At 45.5% G+C, this 15,963-nt stretch overlaps 1 protein-coding gene across 1 annotated transcript in view; it reads right to left on the bottom strand.

The window, feature by feature from the left end:
* The window catches only part of LOC120049494 (fibroblast growth factor 14-like), a 168,405-nt gene extending 152,922 nt beyond the window's left edge, over positions 1–15,483 (bottom strand). Inside the window, exons 1-2 of the mRNA XM_038995756.1 lie at positions 15,342–15,483; positions 14,807–14,961 (exon numbers count right to left, since the gene is read on the bottom strand). Of these exons, the coding sequence (XP_038851684.1) occupies positions 14,807–14,961; positions 15,342–15,483 (297 nt within the window). The remainder of the gene's footprint in view (positions 1–14,806; positions 14,962–15,341) is intronic.
* Positions 15,484–15,963: the final 480 nt, after the last annotated feature.

The raw sequence follows: 15,963 nt of genomic DNA, 5'->3' as shown, positions 1-15,963 counted from the left end.
GGTTCGTCAGAGGGCATAGCAGGATTTCTTATAAGCTTCCGGGTTAGAGTCCCGCTCCTTGAAAGCGGCAGCTCTATCCTTTAGCTCATTGTGAATTATGTACGTACAGTCTCTGTGGGGACAACGTCCTCGATGAACTTCTTGATAAAGCCATTGACTGATGTGGTGTACTCCTCAATACCATTGGAGGAATAATGGAACATATTCCTGTCTGTGCTAGCAAAACAGTCCTGTAGGTTAGCATCTGCTTCATCTGACCACTTTTTTATTGATCGAGTCACTGGTGTTTCCTGCTTTAATTTTTACTTGTAAGCAGGAATCATCCATGGGGTTTAGTTAACCTGTCAGCAGAAAGCCCATGTGATGCTGTAAGCAAGAGTGACAACAGAATAACACTCACCCAGACCTAATCTTTCATTTGAGGATTATCAGATTAGAGTACCCAGGTTGTTTATAGGCTTGGTGACTATCGAACTTGATCTGTCAAGTTTATCTTTACACTTGTCGCGTTGAGACGTTGCTGGCCTTACAGTGGGCTGTGTAGGGAGATAAGACAGGTGCTGAATGGAGCCTGAAAACAGGAAATTGGTCAACATTTTAACTGGGCCGACACTTTATCTAGTTTGAGAATGGACCCCACCAAAAGCCTGACCGGCCTGTCAGATTCTGCCAATTCCCTTGACCCTTTGTGTGTGAAGGAGTAGCCCCTTTTTTATTTAGCTGGGAGATATAGTATAAATATTGCTCAGTTTAGTCTCAGGCCAATACTACAGACGGACAACTTTGAAAGGAAGTGCTATCTGTGTGTCAGTCAGTCTAATTCCAACTCCAAATCAAATATCCCCCTTTGTGTTAATTCTAAGTATTTGATGATATGAGTTTCGGTCTGTCAATGCAAGCCAACCCTCAAGGAAGTGCAGAGGTTGCTAATTCAGGCTAACTACTTTGTTTCCCTTTGCAGTGCATGTCTACTTTGGCTCTATCACAGCCTCTCAAAATGTTGCTGTCAGAAAGACTGAGTAATCGCAAGAGGGGAGATGACTATCTTTATAAATCCACTATTGTCCGATTTGCAAGTCAAGGTGCAAATGTTTTGATATCGTCTGTGACAGGCTGTGACGTTGGATTCAATATTACTCTGGAGACGGCCAACGCTGTGCAAACTGTCTGACTGACAATGAGGCGTACATTGTGCCAAAGGTCTAGTAGCAAAAATAGCTTTACGATTCCAATCATTTGAAACATTATTGACTTACAATATTAGTTTCTTATCCAGATAAAGTCTCCATGTGATATTGTTTTTGATTGACTAGACTCATAACCCTTAGATTTGTTTAGAACGTTGAGACTTTAGGGAATTTCCTCTTGCCTTCCCCACAGGAGAGCGACAAGATACCTACTGAGGCAAGATGAATCAATTTATGGCCAATGCTTTTGTTTGCGCTGACCACAAAGGAGATTAATTGAGTCCGCAACTCAATCATAGCATGAAGGTAAAGGGAAGGAGCTTGCATTAATGGTGAACATTAATTTTCAGTTTTTCATTTAGAAAATCTATTATCTCAGAAGAGGTGACTAAGTAGGAACAAACAAAACTTTTTTGCAGGCTCCGATTATAGTGAGGGGGCTTGGTGGAATATTTTTTGGGATACAGGGGGTCCACCTATTAAAACCAATAGGATGTAACGACTTACTCAGGTAAATCTTTGAATAGCAGCCAACATGCAAGAGGCCATGACACAACAGTATAAAAATATAAACTATGGTCAGCATCAACATTGATCTTGTTGTTGGTTTGTTGAACTGACTACAACATACATTAAATACACAGTAAATCTGTAGTCACTTCAGCTTGTATATATAGAACGACAGTACCATACTGTATGTGGTTGCATGGAGCTCACATAGCATTTCCACCTGCGATTCACCAGTTTTCAAATGGAAAATGGTAGTTGTAACTATGATGCTAAATCGTTTGTATTTCATCTTACTCATTTTACTGTAGCTTTTCTATAGAACATGTGTGACAAAAGTTCTGTCTTTACTTCATGTGGAGATTTCCATGTAATTCATAAAGCATTCACCCACACGTTAGCTTCATGCCATAGTACTTGTGGATCATCCAAATCCTTTGGAATGCAGGCGCATTGCATAGGCCAAGCAACATACGCTCGTATCCAGCCAAGACCTGGCCTTTTCTTTCAAAACAGGGCCAACGGAGCTTCAGCTTAAAGACATAATAAGGCTTTCCCCTTTTTCCTTCATTACCATTTTATTTATGTCACACCTCACCAGTTTGTCACTCCCGGCCAAAGTGATTAATTCACCCGGCGAGCATATTATTTTGGCGAATACAGTCGCTATAAATTTCTCTCATATTTCACGCCAAAGGTTTAATGAGAATAACGCCCATTTCCCATTGCCAAAATATTCAACATATTGGATATTCTGTATTGTGTGAATGACTTCCTGGAATTATATTACGACTCTGAGCAGTATTTATGCAAAATGTGCATGACTTGCAAGTCTAATAGACAGACTGCCGGTAGAAGTGTGTCAGATTTAAACGAGTGTCGGGGGGAACCAAGAGAAATGGGACCCACTTATCTGATTGTATTTACATGCAGATGGAATCCCTCAGGTTGAATTTGCCTGTGTGCCGGAGTGAGACTTGTGGACATTCCTGCCTCTCTGGCCCACAAAATGACCACTCAACATGCTCTTTTTTCAAGTAATTACTTTTGGCTTGTACCGTTTAGGTTTGCAATTAATTCAAACAGTGTCTGAAATCCAAGGTAGTCATGTGTATCGTGTTACTCAGATACCAAAGCATGTAATTACTTTTGGATTAATAAAATAGTCACTGCTCGGAGTTCAGTGACCTGAAATGGAGATGACAATCTGAAGTCTGATGTGTTCTGATGATTAGGGTCAAACCCATAGAGATAGCATAGCATGTGATGATATCAGAGGTCACCGTTGACTACAAGAGCAACGATATGTGAAACATAATGATTGATTGATCTACATGCTTTCTATATTGATTGATTGCTTGCTTGATTTATTTGATATGCTTTCCGCCGCAGATACAACATATTGAAATAGGTCTGAAATGCACTAGTAGCTGAATAGAAGAATCACATACAAAACAGTATTGCAACTGAATAAGGCCAAAGTGCACCTGTAAAGTGTAATGTAAATGTCAAACGGATGAAATTGAAATGGTTCAAGGCCGTATAATTGTTCCTGGTGTAACGGCAGTCTACTTCGTCCTCCTCCTCAGACGAGGAGAGGCGAGAAGGATCAGAGGACCAATGTGCAGCGTGGTAATTTGACATAATGAATTTAATGGACAAAACAAAAACACTATACAAAATAACAAAATAACATACCGTCACAGTCCTAGCTGGTGCAGAACACAAACACAGAGACAGGAAACATCCACCCACAATCCCCAACACAAAACAAGCCACCTATATATGATTCTCAATCAGGGACAACGATTGACAGCTGTCTCTGATTGAGAACCATATCAGGCTGAACATAGAAACAGACGAACTAGACACACAACATAGAATTCCCACCCAGCTCACGTCCTGACCAACACTAAACAAGCAAAACACATAAGAACTCTGGTCAGGACGTTACAGTACCCCCCCCCTGAGGTGCGGACTCCGAACGCACCCCTAAAACTCAAGGGGAGGGTCTGGGTGGGCATCTGTCCGCGGTGGCGGCTCCGGCGGTGGACGAGGACACCACTCCACCACTGTCTTTGTCCCCCTCCTTAGCGTCCTTTGAGTGGCGACCCTCGCCCACGACCTTGGCCTAAGAATCCTCCCCAAGGCCCCCACATGATTTAGGAGGTAGCTCAGGACAGAGAGGTAGCTCAGGACAGAGAGGTAGCTCAGGACAGAGAGGTAGCTCAGGACAGAGAGGTAGCTCAGGTCAGAGAGGCAGCTCAGGACGAATGGCAGCTCCGGACTGAATGGCAGCTCCGGACTGAGTGGCAGCTCCGGACTGAGTGGCAGCTCCGGACTGAGTGGCAGCTCCGGACTGAGTGGCAGCTCCGGACTGGGTGGCAGCTCCGGACTGGGTGGCAGCTCCGGACTGGGTGGCAGCTCCGGACTGGGTGGCAGCTCCGGACTGGGTGGCAGCTCCGGACTGTAGGGCAGCTCCGGACTGGAGGGCAGCTCATGACTGGAGGGCAGCTCATGACTGGAGGGCAGCTCATGACTGGAGGGCAGCTCATGACTGGAGGGCAGCTCATGACTGTAGGGCAGCTCATGACTGTAGGGCAGCTCATGACTATAGGGCAGCTCATGACTGTAGGGCGGCTCTGGCAGCTCCTGACTGGTTGGCGGCTCTGGCAGCTCCTGACTGGCTGGCGTCTCTGGCAGCTCCTGACTGGCTGGCGGATCTGGCAGCTCCTGACTGGCTGGCGGCTCTGGCAGCTCCTGACTGGCTGGCGGCTCTGGCAGCTCCTGACTGGCTGGCGGCTCTGGCAGCTCCTGACTGACGGACGGCTCTAATGGCTCGGGACTGACGGACGGCTCTAATGGCTCGGGACAGACGGGCGGCTCTAATGGCTCGTGGCAGACGGATGGCTCAGATGGCGCTAGGCAGACAGATGGCTCAGACGGCGCTGGGCAGACGGATGGCTCAGACGGCGCTGGGCAGACGGATGGCTCAGACGGCGCTGGGCAGACGGATGGCTCAGACGGCGCTGGGCAGACGGATGGCTCAGACGGAGCTGGGCAGACGGATGGCTCAGACGGCGCTGGGCAGACGGATGGCTCAGACGGCGCTGGGCAGACGGATGGCTCAGACGGCGCTGGGCAGACGGATGGCTCAGATGGTGCTGGGCAGGCAGGCAGCTCAGACGGCGCTGGGCAGGCAGGCAGTGCAGGCAGCTCAGACGGCGCTGGGCAGACGAGCAGTGCAGGCGGCGTTGAGCAGACGAGCAGTGCAGGCAGTTCAGACGGCGCTGGGCAGGCAGGCAGCTCAGACGGCGCTGGACAGACGAGCAGTGCAGGCGGCGTTGAGCAGACGAGCAGTGCAGACAGTTCAGACGGCGCTGGGCAGGCAGGCAGCTCAGACGGCGCTGGACAGACGAGCACTGCAGGCGGCGTTGGGCAAACGGCCGACTCTGACCCGCTGAGGCGCACAGTAGGCCTGGTGCGTGGTGCCGGAAATGGTTGTACCGGACTGGAGACACGCACCTCAAGGCTAGTGCAGGGAGCAGGAACAGGGCACACTGGACTCTCAATGCGCACTATAGGCCTGGTGCGTGGTACCGGAACTGGAGGTACTGGGCTGGAGACACGCACCACAGGGAGAGTGCGTGGAGGAGGAACAGGGCTCTGGAGACGCACTGGAAGCCTGGTGCGTGGTGTAGGCACTGGTGGTACTGGGCTGGAGCGGGAAGGTAGCGCCGGATATACCGGACCGTGCAGGCGTACTGACTCCCTTGAGCACTGAGCCTGCCCAACCTTACCTGGTTGCATGCTCCCCGTAGCCCGTCCAGTGCGGGGAGGTGGAATAACCCGCACTGGGCTGTGTTGGCGAACCGGGGACACCATGCGTAAGGCTGGTGCCATGTACACCGGCCCGAGGAGACGTACTGGAGGCCAGATATGTAGAGCCGGCTTCATGGCACTTGGCTCAATGCTCACTCTAGCCCGCCCAGTGCGGGGAGGTGGAATAACCCGCACCGGGCTATGCACCCGTACAGGAGACACCGTGCGCTCTTCCGCATAACACGGTGTCTGCCCGTACTCCCGCTCTCCACGGTAAGCATGGGAAGTGGGCGCAGGTTTACTACCTACCTTCGCCACACTACCCTTTAGCCCCCCCCCAAGAAATTTTTGGGGTTTCTTCACGGGCTTCCAGCCACGCTTCCGTGCTGCCTCCTCATACCACCGCTCCTGGGCTTTAGCTGCCTCCATCTCTTCCCGAGAGCGGCGATATTCTCCAACCTTAGCCCAGGGTCCTTCTCCGTTCAATATTTGCTCCCATGACCATTCCTCCTGGTACCGCTGCTGCTGTCGCTGCTGCCCGTTCTCACGCTGCTTGATCCGGGTTTGGTGGGTGGTTCTGTAACGGCAGTCTACTTCGTCCTCCTCCTCAGACGAGGAGAGGCGAGAAGGATCAGAGGACCAATGTGCAGCGTGGTAATTTGACATAATGAATTTAATGGACAAAACAAAAACACTATACAAAATAACAAAAGAACATACCGTCACAGTCCTAGCTGGTGCAGAACACAAACACAGAGACAGGAAACATCCACCCACAATCCCCAACACAAAACAAGCCACCTATATATGATTCTCAATCAGGGACAACGATTGACAGCTGTCTCTGATTGAGAACCATATCAGGCTGAACATAGAAACAGACGAACTAGACACACAACATAGAATTCCCACCCAGCTCACGTCCTGACCAACACTAAACAAGCAAAACACATAAGAACTCTGGTCAGGACGTTACACCTGGCCCCAATATTCCCAAACAGCTTACCCAAGGAGCAGACGAAGCCCTTAACAAGGCCTTTTGTCAAATAGCATGGCAAATCAGTTACTCTCAATGACAGAATCCAGACCCTCAATGACAGAATCCAAGGACTAAAGCCAACGCTTTGATATTCGTGGTGAACTCTCCTTGACCCGGCACATTCGTTTGATCCTTGTTCTCTCCCACGGTGCTAAATTCACATTTGGTATCATAAGTGAGGGAGATAAATGTGTTTTGGTGGAATATATTGCCTTGCTTTAGGTACAGTGGGGCAAAAAAGTATTTAGTCAGCCACCAATTGTGCATGTTCTCCCACTTAAAAATATGAGAGAGGCCTGTAATTTTCATCATAGGTACACTTCAACTATGACAGACAAAATGAGAAAAAAAATTCCAGAAAATCACATTGTAGGATTTTTTATGAATTTATTTGCAAATTATGGTGGAAAATAAGTATTTGGTCACCTACAAACAAGCAAGATTTCTGGCTCTCACAGACCTGTAACTTCTTCTTTAAGAGGCTCCTCTGTCCTCCACTCGTTACCTCTATTAATGGCACCTGTTTGAACTTGTTATCAGTATAAAAGACACCTGTCCACAACCTCAAACAGTCACACTCCAAACTCCACTATGGCCAAGACCAAAGAGCTGTCAAAGGACACCAGAAACAAAATTGTAGACCTGCACCAGGCTGGGAAGACTGAATCTGCAATAGGTAAGCAGCTTGGTTTGAAGAAATCAACTGTGGGAGCAATTATTAGGAAATGGAAGACATACAAGACCACTGATAATCTCCCTCGATCTGGGGCTCCACGCAAGATCTCACCCCGTGGGGTCAAAATGATCACAAGAACGGTGAGCAAAAATCCAAGAACCACACGGGGGGACCTAGTGAATGACCTGCAGAGAGCTGGGACCAAAGTACCAAAGCCTACCATCAGTAACACACTACGCCGCCAGGGACTCAAATCCTGCAGTGCCAGACGTGTCCCCCTGCTTAAGCCAGTACATGTCCAGGCCCGTCTGAAGTTTGCTAGAGAGCATTTGGATGATCCAGAAGAAGATTGGGAGAATGTCATATGGTCAGATGAAACCAAAATATAACTTTTTGGTAAAAACTCAACTCGTCGTGTTTGGAGGACAAAGAATGCTGAGTTGCATCCAAAGAACACCATACCTACTGTGAAGCATGGGGGTGGAAACATCATGCTTTGGGGCTGTTTTTCTGCAAAGGGACCAGGACGACTGATCCGTGTAAAGGAAAGAATGAATGGGGCCATGTATCGTGAGATTTTGAGTGAAAACCTCCTTCCATCAGCAAGGGCATTGAAGATGAAACGTGGCTGAGTCTTTCAGCATGACAATGATCCCAAACACACCGCCCGGGCAACGAAGGAGTGGCTTTGTAAGAAGCATTTCAAGGTCCTGGAGTGGCCTAGCCAGTCTCCAGATCTCAACCCCATAGAAAATCTTTGGAGGGAGTTGAAAGTCCATGTTACCCAGCAACAGCCCCAAAACATCACTGCTCTAGAGGATATCTGCATGGAGGAATGGGCCAAAATACCAGCAACAGTGTGTGAAAACCTTGTGAAGACTTACAGAAAACGTTTGACCTCTGTCATTGCCAACAAAGGGTATATAACAAAGTATTGAGATAAACTTTTGTTATTGACCAAATACTTATTTTCCACCATAATTTGCAAATAAATTCATAAAAAATCCTACAATGTGATTCTCTGGATTTTTTTTTCTCATTTTGTCTGTCATAGTTGAAGTGTACCTATGATGAAAATTACAGGCCTCTCTCATCTTTTTAAGTGGGAGAACTTGCACAATTGGTGGCTGACTAAATACTTTTTTGCCCCACTGTATCTATGGTGTCATTCTGACACCATAGAGCTAGCAGGGAGTCTATTCAGGCATTCAATTTAATAGTTGCATTGAGTTTTACGCTCCCACAGGACTCTTCTCCCAAGCTGTAGGACTCACATTTAATAAGACATAAGTAGTGGCAAGGTTGTCATACAGTAAACGTCAGAACATCCAGTTCTATCGTTATTTGTGAGATTATACCTGAGCTGTGTTCCAAGTATGTATAATGACACAGGATGAGACACAGATGCAGACACAGGAGGCAGATGGTTTGAGTCTCAGAAATGTATTATATACAAGGGGTAGGCAAATGGCAGGTCCAGGACAGGCAGAGAGCAGTAATCCAAATAAGAGTCAGGCGTAGAACGGCAGGAAGGCTCAGGGTCAGGGCAGGCAAAAACAGGTCGGAACCGGGAAGACTAGAACACAAACTGTAGAGAAGGAAAAACATTGAAAAACACACTGGGACGACTTGACAAGACAAGACGAATTGGCAACAGACAGACAGAAAATGCCGGTATAAATACACAGGGGATAATGGGGAAAATAAGAGACACCTAGTAGGTGGTAGAGACAAGCACAAGACAGGTGAAACAGATCAGGGTGTGACAGTAAGAGTAGTTTTTTTTACCAATACATAACTTCTTAATGTTTCTAATTAATAACTAGTTAATGCATAACTTATGAATTTGATTATTTAGGCATTAGGCATCATTATAGTATATTAAGGAGAGACATTTGTTAAACTCTCCATATAATTATCAAATTTAACAAACGCAAACAGATGCAGGCCTCTAACCACTGTAGTAGTATGCAGTTCCGTTGTACTACAGGCAACCACGTGTGGCACGCTCGTTTTGACCCACAGGGGGACAGAGCGGGCGGAACACTAAGAGCGAGGTGGTATAATGACTTGTAACAAACCCCTTCTTCTTAATCAGTGCAAACTTCTCTGGTAGACAGTAAAGATCAACAATGTTAATATTAAGCTTCAATACTTGCTTAACTTAATTTGAAATGTTTCTTTATGATGAGCAACTTACTCTACAACCTACTGTACAACGTTGCATCGCTGGAGCCCAACTCACCAAATCCTGAAAAACATGAGAACAAAAGACAGCATCCTGAATGGAATCCCTATCGCTACCAGAGGCAAGTGCAGTCTGTGCCACAGATGTCTCCCACATGGAGTGGACACAACTCATTTGTGGTTATTTTCCCAAATATTTATTTATTTCTCAGGTTGGTAAAAGAAAACAGCTGTTAGCCCAAGTGCCTGCTGGTTGTGTTCCTGGGTCTGTGTTTGACAATACACAATCTCTTGGCACCCTGGACCTGAGCTCAGGTGCAACACCCTGTGAGCCATTTGGTACACCAACTCATATGGGTTCGCAATGGAGGCTGATGAGGCCCACACCTGGAGATCCCTCCGCTACAACCAATGTGCGGGCTGGATCCCACCGGTGACACCGGTGTGCAGGCGGATATTGTCAAGCTGTTGCTGGGGTTTGACTCTGACTCCAGTCCTGTCACTCTCTCTCGTATGTTAATTCAATTAGGATGGCTAAGAATTCCTCTGACAATATGTAGCCTGACAAATTGACCAAATATGCTGTTCATGTACCGTATGTATATCACAACAGATAATCAGATATATCATAACAGATTGGATGATACAATAAATGACTTCCTCAGACAAACTCTTGATATTTCTTATCTTTTTAGGACTTGCAAAGTTTTGTATTAAAGCCTGAGGTGACATCTACCAGATCTAGGATCGTCTTTTCCTGGTCATAATATATATATTTTTTTAAAAGTGAAACAAAATAGTACTTACATCATTATAAAACAGATGTTGTGGATGCCTTTGAGTCAGGTTTGTCTGGTGCGGCGACTGTCATTTCCTGGAATGGGTTGTTACTTTTGGTAGCTGTGAGTTTTTATTCCAGATTCCACTTAAAATAGAAACAGCTGATTTAAGGTTCGGAGAACATAATGAAGAGTGACAATGCATGTTTGTGGGCGTGGTCAGCGATGTAAATGCACTACATTTCTTCCTTAGTCCTCACCTTCCTTCATTCCCCCTTTCTCCAGTGGCATTCTGCCCACCCCATAGTAAATTCATTACATGGGCTGTGGCCCCCAAATACCACCATGAGCAATCTGTATGTTCCTCACCAAATCAACAGGCTCCACACGAGCCTGAGGACACCACTGGACACTCGTGTGTACCGTCGTCTTACCGTTGTCTAAGCTCTGCTTTATTGCGTTTCTTTTTTTTTGTTGTATTTTCTTCTCCACAAAACACTACAAAATTGCTAACGCTAACCCCGTCTCCTAATGCTAGCATTGGAGCACGTTGGCCCAGCTTTGTAAGATCGCAATAGACTATTAAGAGTTCATGCATTTTGATCCTCAAAATATAGGTTCACGTTGTGAACATTGCAGATAGAGGTGTTTTAAATAGAGATGACATGATTCTACATGACATTTAAGCATGTACAATCTACATCACATATTATCTGAATGCAACGCTGTACCCCACTGATTGCAAGCCTGGTTATACAGTAGGTGCCCATCGCTGAGGTCTTTGGATGAGGCAGTTGTAGAGTTCTTGTGTGTGTGTGCGTTTGTGCGTGCATGTATGTGCATGGCTGTGTGTATGCACCTGTATGATGGCGTTGAAGAGAGGTTAAAGGCTCTCTTCAACATTTATTTTGTCAAACAGGATATTCTTGGTAATAGACTGTCTGTTCAGCATTCTTCAGGATCCATCCATAATTGCCCGTCATCGCTCCTGCCTGAACATATTGACAAACATAAATCTCACAATGTCGGATGGGCACATCCACAGATTAGATTTCCGTCGCGAGACGTCTCAATGATGAGCTGGATCCGACATAGGGAGCAGCATCGCAGGTCAGACTGAGCAAACATCCAAGATGGATCTGTTGACACTTTGTTCTACATATCTCTATTTAATGAAATTATATTTCAATTCCCGGGCAAAGAAACACCATTACCCAAAGCAGTCATTCGTAACGAGCCATTCTGCAACAGACTCCAGCTTCCCTGGTGGTATAGTATTGTAATTACCCTGCATATGACACACAGTTTGACAGGGTTTTTGTTTGTTTCCTCATATGCTACAACTGTTGACAATGTGTGAATTTGTTTTTCACTTGATGATGTTCATACACAAAACTGATTGTCTTGCATTGGCATTCATCATAATCTATGGATTCACCAATGAAAGTATGATATTTAAAAATATGTCCCTGTGTGACTTTGATTGCACTGATGCTGTGTCAACATCAATATCAATTCAAGTTTCTCAGAGCCTCGCTACGAAATCGTTGGGTTCAAATGGTCAAAATCTGACAAATAAGGTTTACTGGTGAGGAGCTGTCATTGTTGTGACTTTAGACAGTCATATTGAACATTGAATCTGGGGCATGTATCTCCATTGTGTCAATCTCCACTTCCTGATAGAAACTGAAACTGGACAAATGGGACAGCCTCCCATTACAGAAGCAACTGCAAATCTGTTTCAGGACAGCACTTCACTTAATTTCCATCATCGCCCCAAGCCTAAACCCATCTTTTAATGTAGTTTTAAAAGTATTGAGAGCATTGGATACTTTCAATAGTCTGTGTACAGTTGTTGGCCATCCCAATTCATATGCCACAGAATGAAAAGGTTATCATTTGAATGGAAGGACAGTCGGGTTGAGGAAGGGACAAAGAGGTCAACAGAACTGGAGTATGTGGCCCCTCGGGGTACCACACAAGGCAATTGAAAGGCCCCTCATAGAAAAGCCAGAGGAAATTGATTTGTGCATTATTAATGTTCAAGTACATGGCAATGCTAGTGCTTGACCCAGTAGTGGACCTGTCCAAACAGATTAGGGGACTTTGGAAAATTGGACTGTATGCGACTGTGCGCATTCGGTTGATCAAAGTCTCGCAATATTACACCTCAATAACATTAGTTCCCTGACCAAAACACCCAAGGGTCATATATATATATATATATATATATATATATATATATATATATATATATATATATATATATATATATATATAGTGCCCCTATTTGATTAAACAATGGCAAGCCTGTTTTACATAGTTGCAGGGGCGTACAGAAGGACCACACTTCATAAGCTATTAAGAACACATCCATAAGCATGTTATTAACAGTCAGCGCTGTACAAATCAATTAAAAATCTAATTTAATTTGTCACATGCGTCGAATACAATGGGTGTAGATTTACCCGTGAAATGCTAGCTTACATGCCCTTCCCAACGATGCAGAGTTAAATAATAATAATAAAAATAGTAACACAAGATTAATAAAATACACAAGAATGAAGCTAGAAACAGGGAGTACCAGTACCAGATCAATGTGCAGATGTACGAGATATTTGAGGTAGATATGTACATGAAGGCAGGGTAAAGTGACTAGGCATCAGGATAGATAATAATTAAAGTAAAATAAAGAACAAAGTAGCAGCAGCAAATTATGAGGGTAAAAGTGTGTGTGTGCGTCCGTGCGTGTATGTGTGTGTGTTTGTGTTGTGTCGGTGGGTGTGTGCGTATGTAGAGTATGTGAATGTTTGTGGGTTTTGTGTGAGAGTGTGTAAATATACATCATGCAGTGCATTCGGAAAGTATTGAGACCCCTTGACTTTTTCCACATTTTGTTACGTTACAGCCTTACTCTAAAATGTATTCAATTGTTTTTACACACAATACCCCATAATGACAAAGCAAAAACATGATTTTATTTTTTTGCAAATGTATGACAATATCACATTTACATAAGTATTCAGATTCTTTATTCAGTACTTTGTTGAAGCACCTTTGGTAGCGATTAAAGCCTTGAGTCTTCTTGGGTGTGATGCTACAAGCTTAGCACACCTGTATTTGGGGAGTTTCTCCCATTCTTCTCTGCAGATCCTCTCAAGGTTGGATGAGAAATTTTCAGGTCTCTCCAGAGATGTTCGATCGGTTCAAGTCCGGGTTCTGGCTGGGCCACTCAAGGACATTCAGAGACGTGTCCCGAAGCCACTCCTGCATTGTCTTGGCTGTGTGCTTAGGGTCATTGTCTTGTTGGAAGGTGAACCTTTGCCCCAGTCTGAGGTCCTGAGCACTCTAGAGCAAGTTTTCATCTATGATCTCTCTGTACTTTGCTCCATTCATCTTTCCCTCTATCCTGACTAGTCTCCCAGTCCCTGCCACTGAAAAACATCTCCACAGCATGATGCTGCCACCACCATGCTTCACCGTAGGGATGGTGCCAGGTTTCATCCAGACGTGACGCTTGTCATTCAGGTCAAAGAGTTCAATCTTGGTTTTATCATACCAGATAATCTTGTTTCTCATGTTCTGAGAGTCATTAGGTGCCTTTTTGCAAACTCATAGTGGGCTGTCATGTGCCTTTTACTGAGGAGTAGCTTCTGTCTGGCCACTCTGCCATAAAGGCCTGATTGGTGGAGTGCTGCAGAGATGGTTGTCCTTCTGGAAGGTTCTCCCATCTCCACAGAGGAACTTTGGAGCTCTGTCAGAGTGACAATCGGGTTCTTGGTCACCTCCCTGACCAAGGCCCTTCTCCCCCGATTGCTCAGTTTGGCCGGGCGGGCCAGCTCTAGGAAGAGTCTTGGTGGATCCAAACTTCTTCCATTTAAGAATGATAGAGGCCACTGTGTTCTTGGGGACCTTCAATGCTGCAGAAATGTTTTGGTACCCTTCCCCAGATCTGTGCCTCGACACAATCCTGTCTCGGAGCTCTACGGGCAATTGCTTCGACCTCATGGCTTGGTTTTTGACATGCACTGTCAACAGTGGGACCTTGTATAGACAGGTGTGTGCCTTTCCAAATGATGTCCAATCAATTTAATTTACCACAGGTGGACTCCAATCAAGGATGATCAATGGAAACAGGATGCACCTGAGCTCAATTTCGAGTCTCATAGCAAAGGGTCTGAATACTTATGTAAATAAGTCATTTATGTTTTTTATTTTTAATACATTTCAAACATTTCTAAAAACCTGTTTTCATTTTGTCATGATGGGGTATTGTGTGTGGATTGATGAGGAACATTTTTTATTTAATCCATTTTAGAATAAGGCTGTGAAGCAACAATATGTGGAAAAAGTCAAGGGGTCTGAATACTTTCCGAAAGCACTGTATAGTCTCGTGAGTGTGCATAAAGTCAGTGCAGATAGTCTTGGTTACCATTAATTAACTATATAGCAGTCTTATGGCTATTTAGTAGTCTTATGACTTGGGGGTAGAAGCTGTCTCTGAGCCTGTTGGTCTGAGAGCCGATGCTCCGGTAACGTTTGCAGGATGGTAGCAAAGTGAACAGTCTATGGCTTGGGTGGCTGAGGTCTTTGGCAATTTTTCAGGTACCGCCTGAGAGGTCCTTGAGAGGTCCTTGATGACAGGGAGCTCGGCTCCAGTGATGTACTGGGCTGTCCGCACCAACTTTTTGAGGATCCAAGGGCCGATGATAAATATTTTCAGGCTCCTCAGGGGGAAGAGGCGCTGTCGTGCTCTCTTCATGACTTTCCGGGTGTGTGTGGACCATGTTAAATCTTTAGTGATGTGGATGCCAAGGAACTTGAAACTCTCGACCCACTCCACTACAGCCCTGTTGATGTGGATGGGGATGTGCTCTCCCCTCTTTCTGCTGTAGTCCACAATTAGCTCCTTGGTCTTACTGACGTTTAGGGAGAGATTGTTGTCATGGCACCACACTTCTCAGTCTCATTGCCGTCGGTGATCAGGCCTACCCCCATCGTGTCATCAGCAAACGTGATGATGGTGTTGGAGTCTTGCGTGGCCACACAGTTGTGTGTGATCAGGGAGTACAGAAGGGACTAAGCACACACCCTTGAGAGGCCCCAGTGTTGAGGGTCAGTATGGCGGAGGTGTTGTTACCTACCCTCACCACCTGGGGCGCGTCCCGTTTGGAAGTCCAGGATCCAGTTACAGAAGGAGGTGATCATTCCCAGGGTCCCCAGCTTGGTGATGAGCTTGGAGGGGACTGTGGTTTTGAACGCTGCACTGTAGTCTATGAACAACATTCTCACACAGTTATTTCCCCTCTTGGGAGAGGGCATTGTGAAGTGCAATTGAGATTGCGTCATCTGTGGATATGTTGGGGCAGTATGCGAATTGAAGTGGGTCCATGGTGTCTGGGATGATGGTGTTGATGTGTGTCATAATTAATGGTAACCCAGACTATCTGCACTGACTCTATGCACACTCGCTAGCCTTTCAAAGCACTTCATAATTGTCGATGTAAGTGCTGCAGGGCGATTGTCATTTAGGCAGGTTTTGGGGATGTTAGTTTTTTAAATGACACGAAGCATCAAGCTAACTGGGTTATCATCCATTTGCAGGTTTCTCTTCACAAAGATAAAAAGCCTTTTCACTTATTTGTCTGTTCCGCCTTCAAATAGTGTTTTATTCAGTCTACCTTATTCTGGCTTGCGAACATTACATCAGTCAACTATGACAGAGACAGGCAATGAGAATGATTCACTTGTCATTCTTTGTTGAGA

Source organism: Salvelinus namaycush, chromosome 6, assembly GCF_016432855.1.
Source record: "Salvelinus namaycush isolate Seneca chromosome 6, SaNama_1.0, whole genome shotgun sequence".
NCBI lineage: Eukaryota > Metazoa > Chordata > Actinopteri > Salmoniformes > Salmonidae > Salvelinus > Salvelinus namaycush.
The sequence above is the reverse complement of the archived record's forward strand: the minus strand, read 5'-3'. Positions and strand labels throughout refer to the sequence as shown.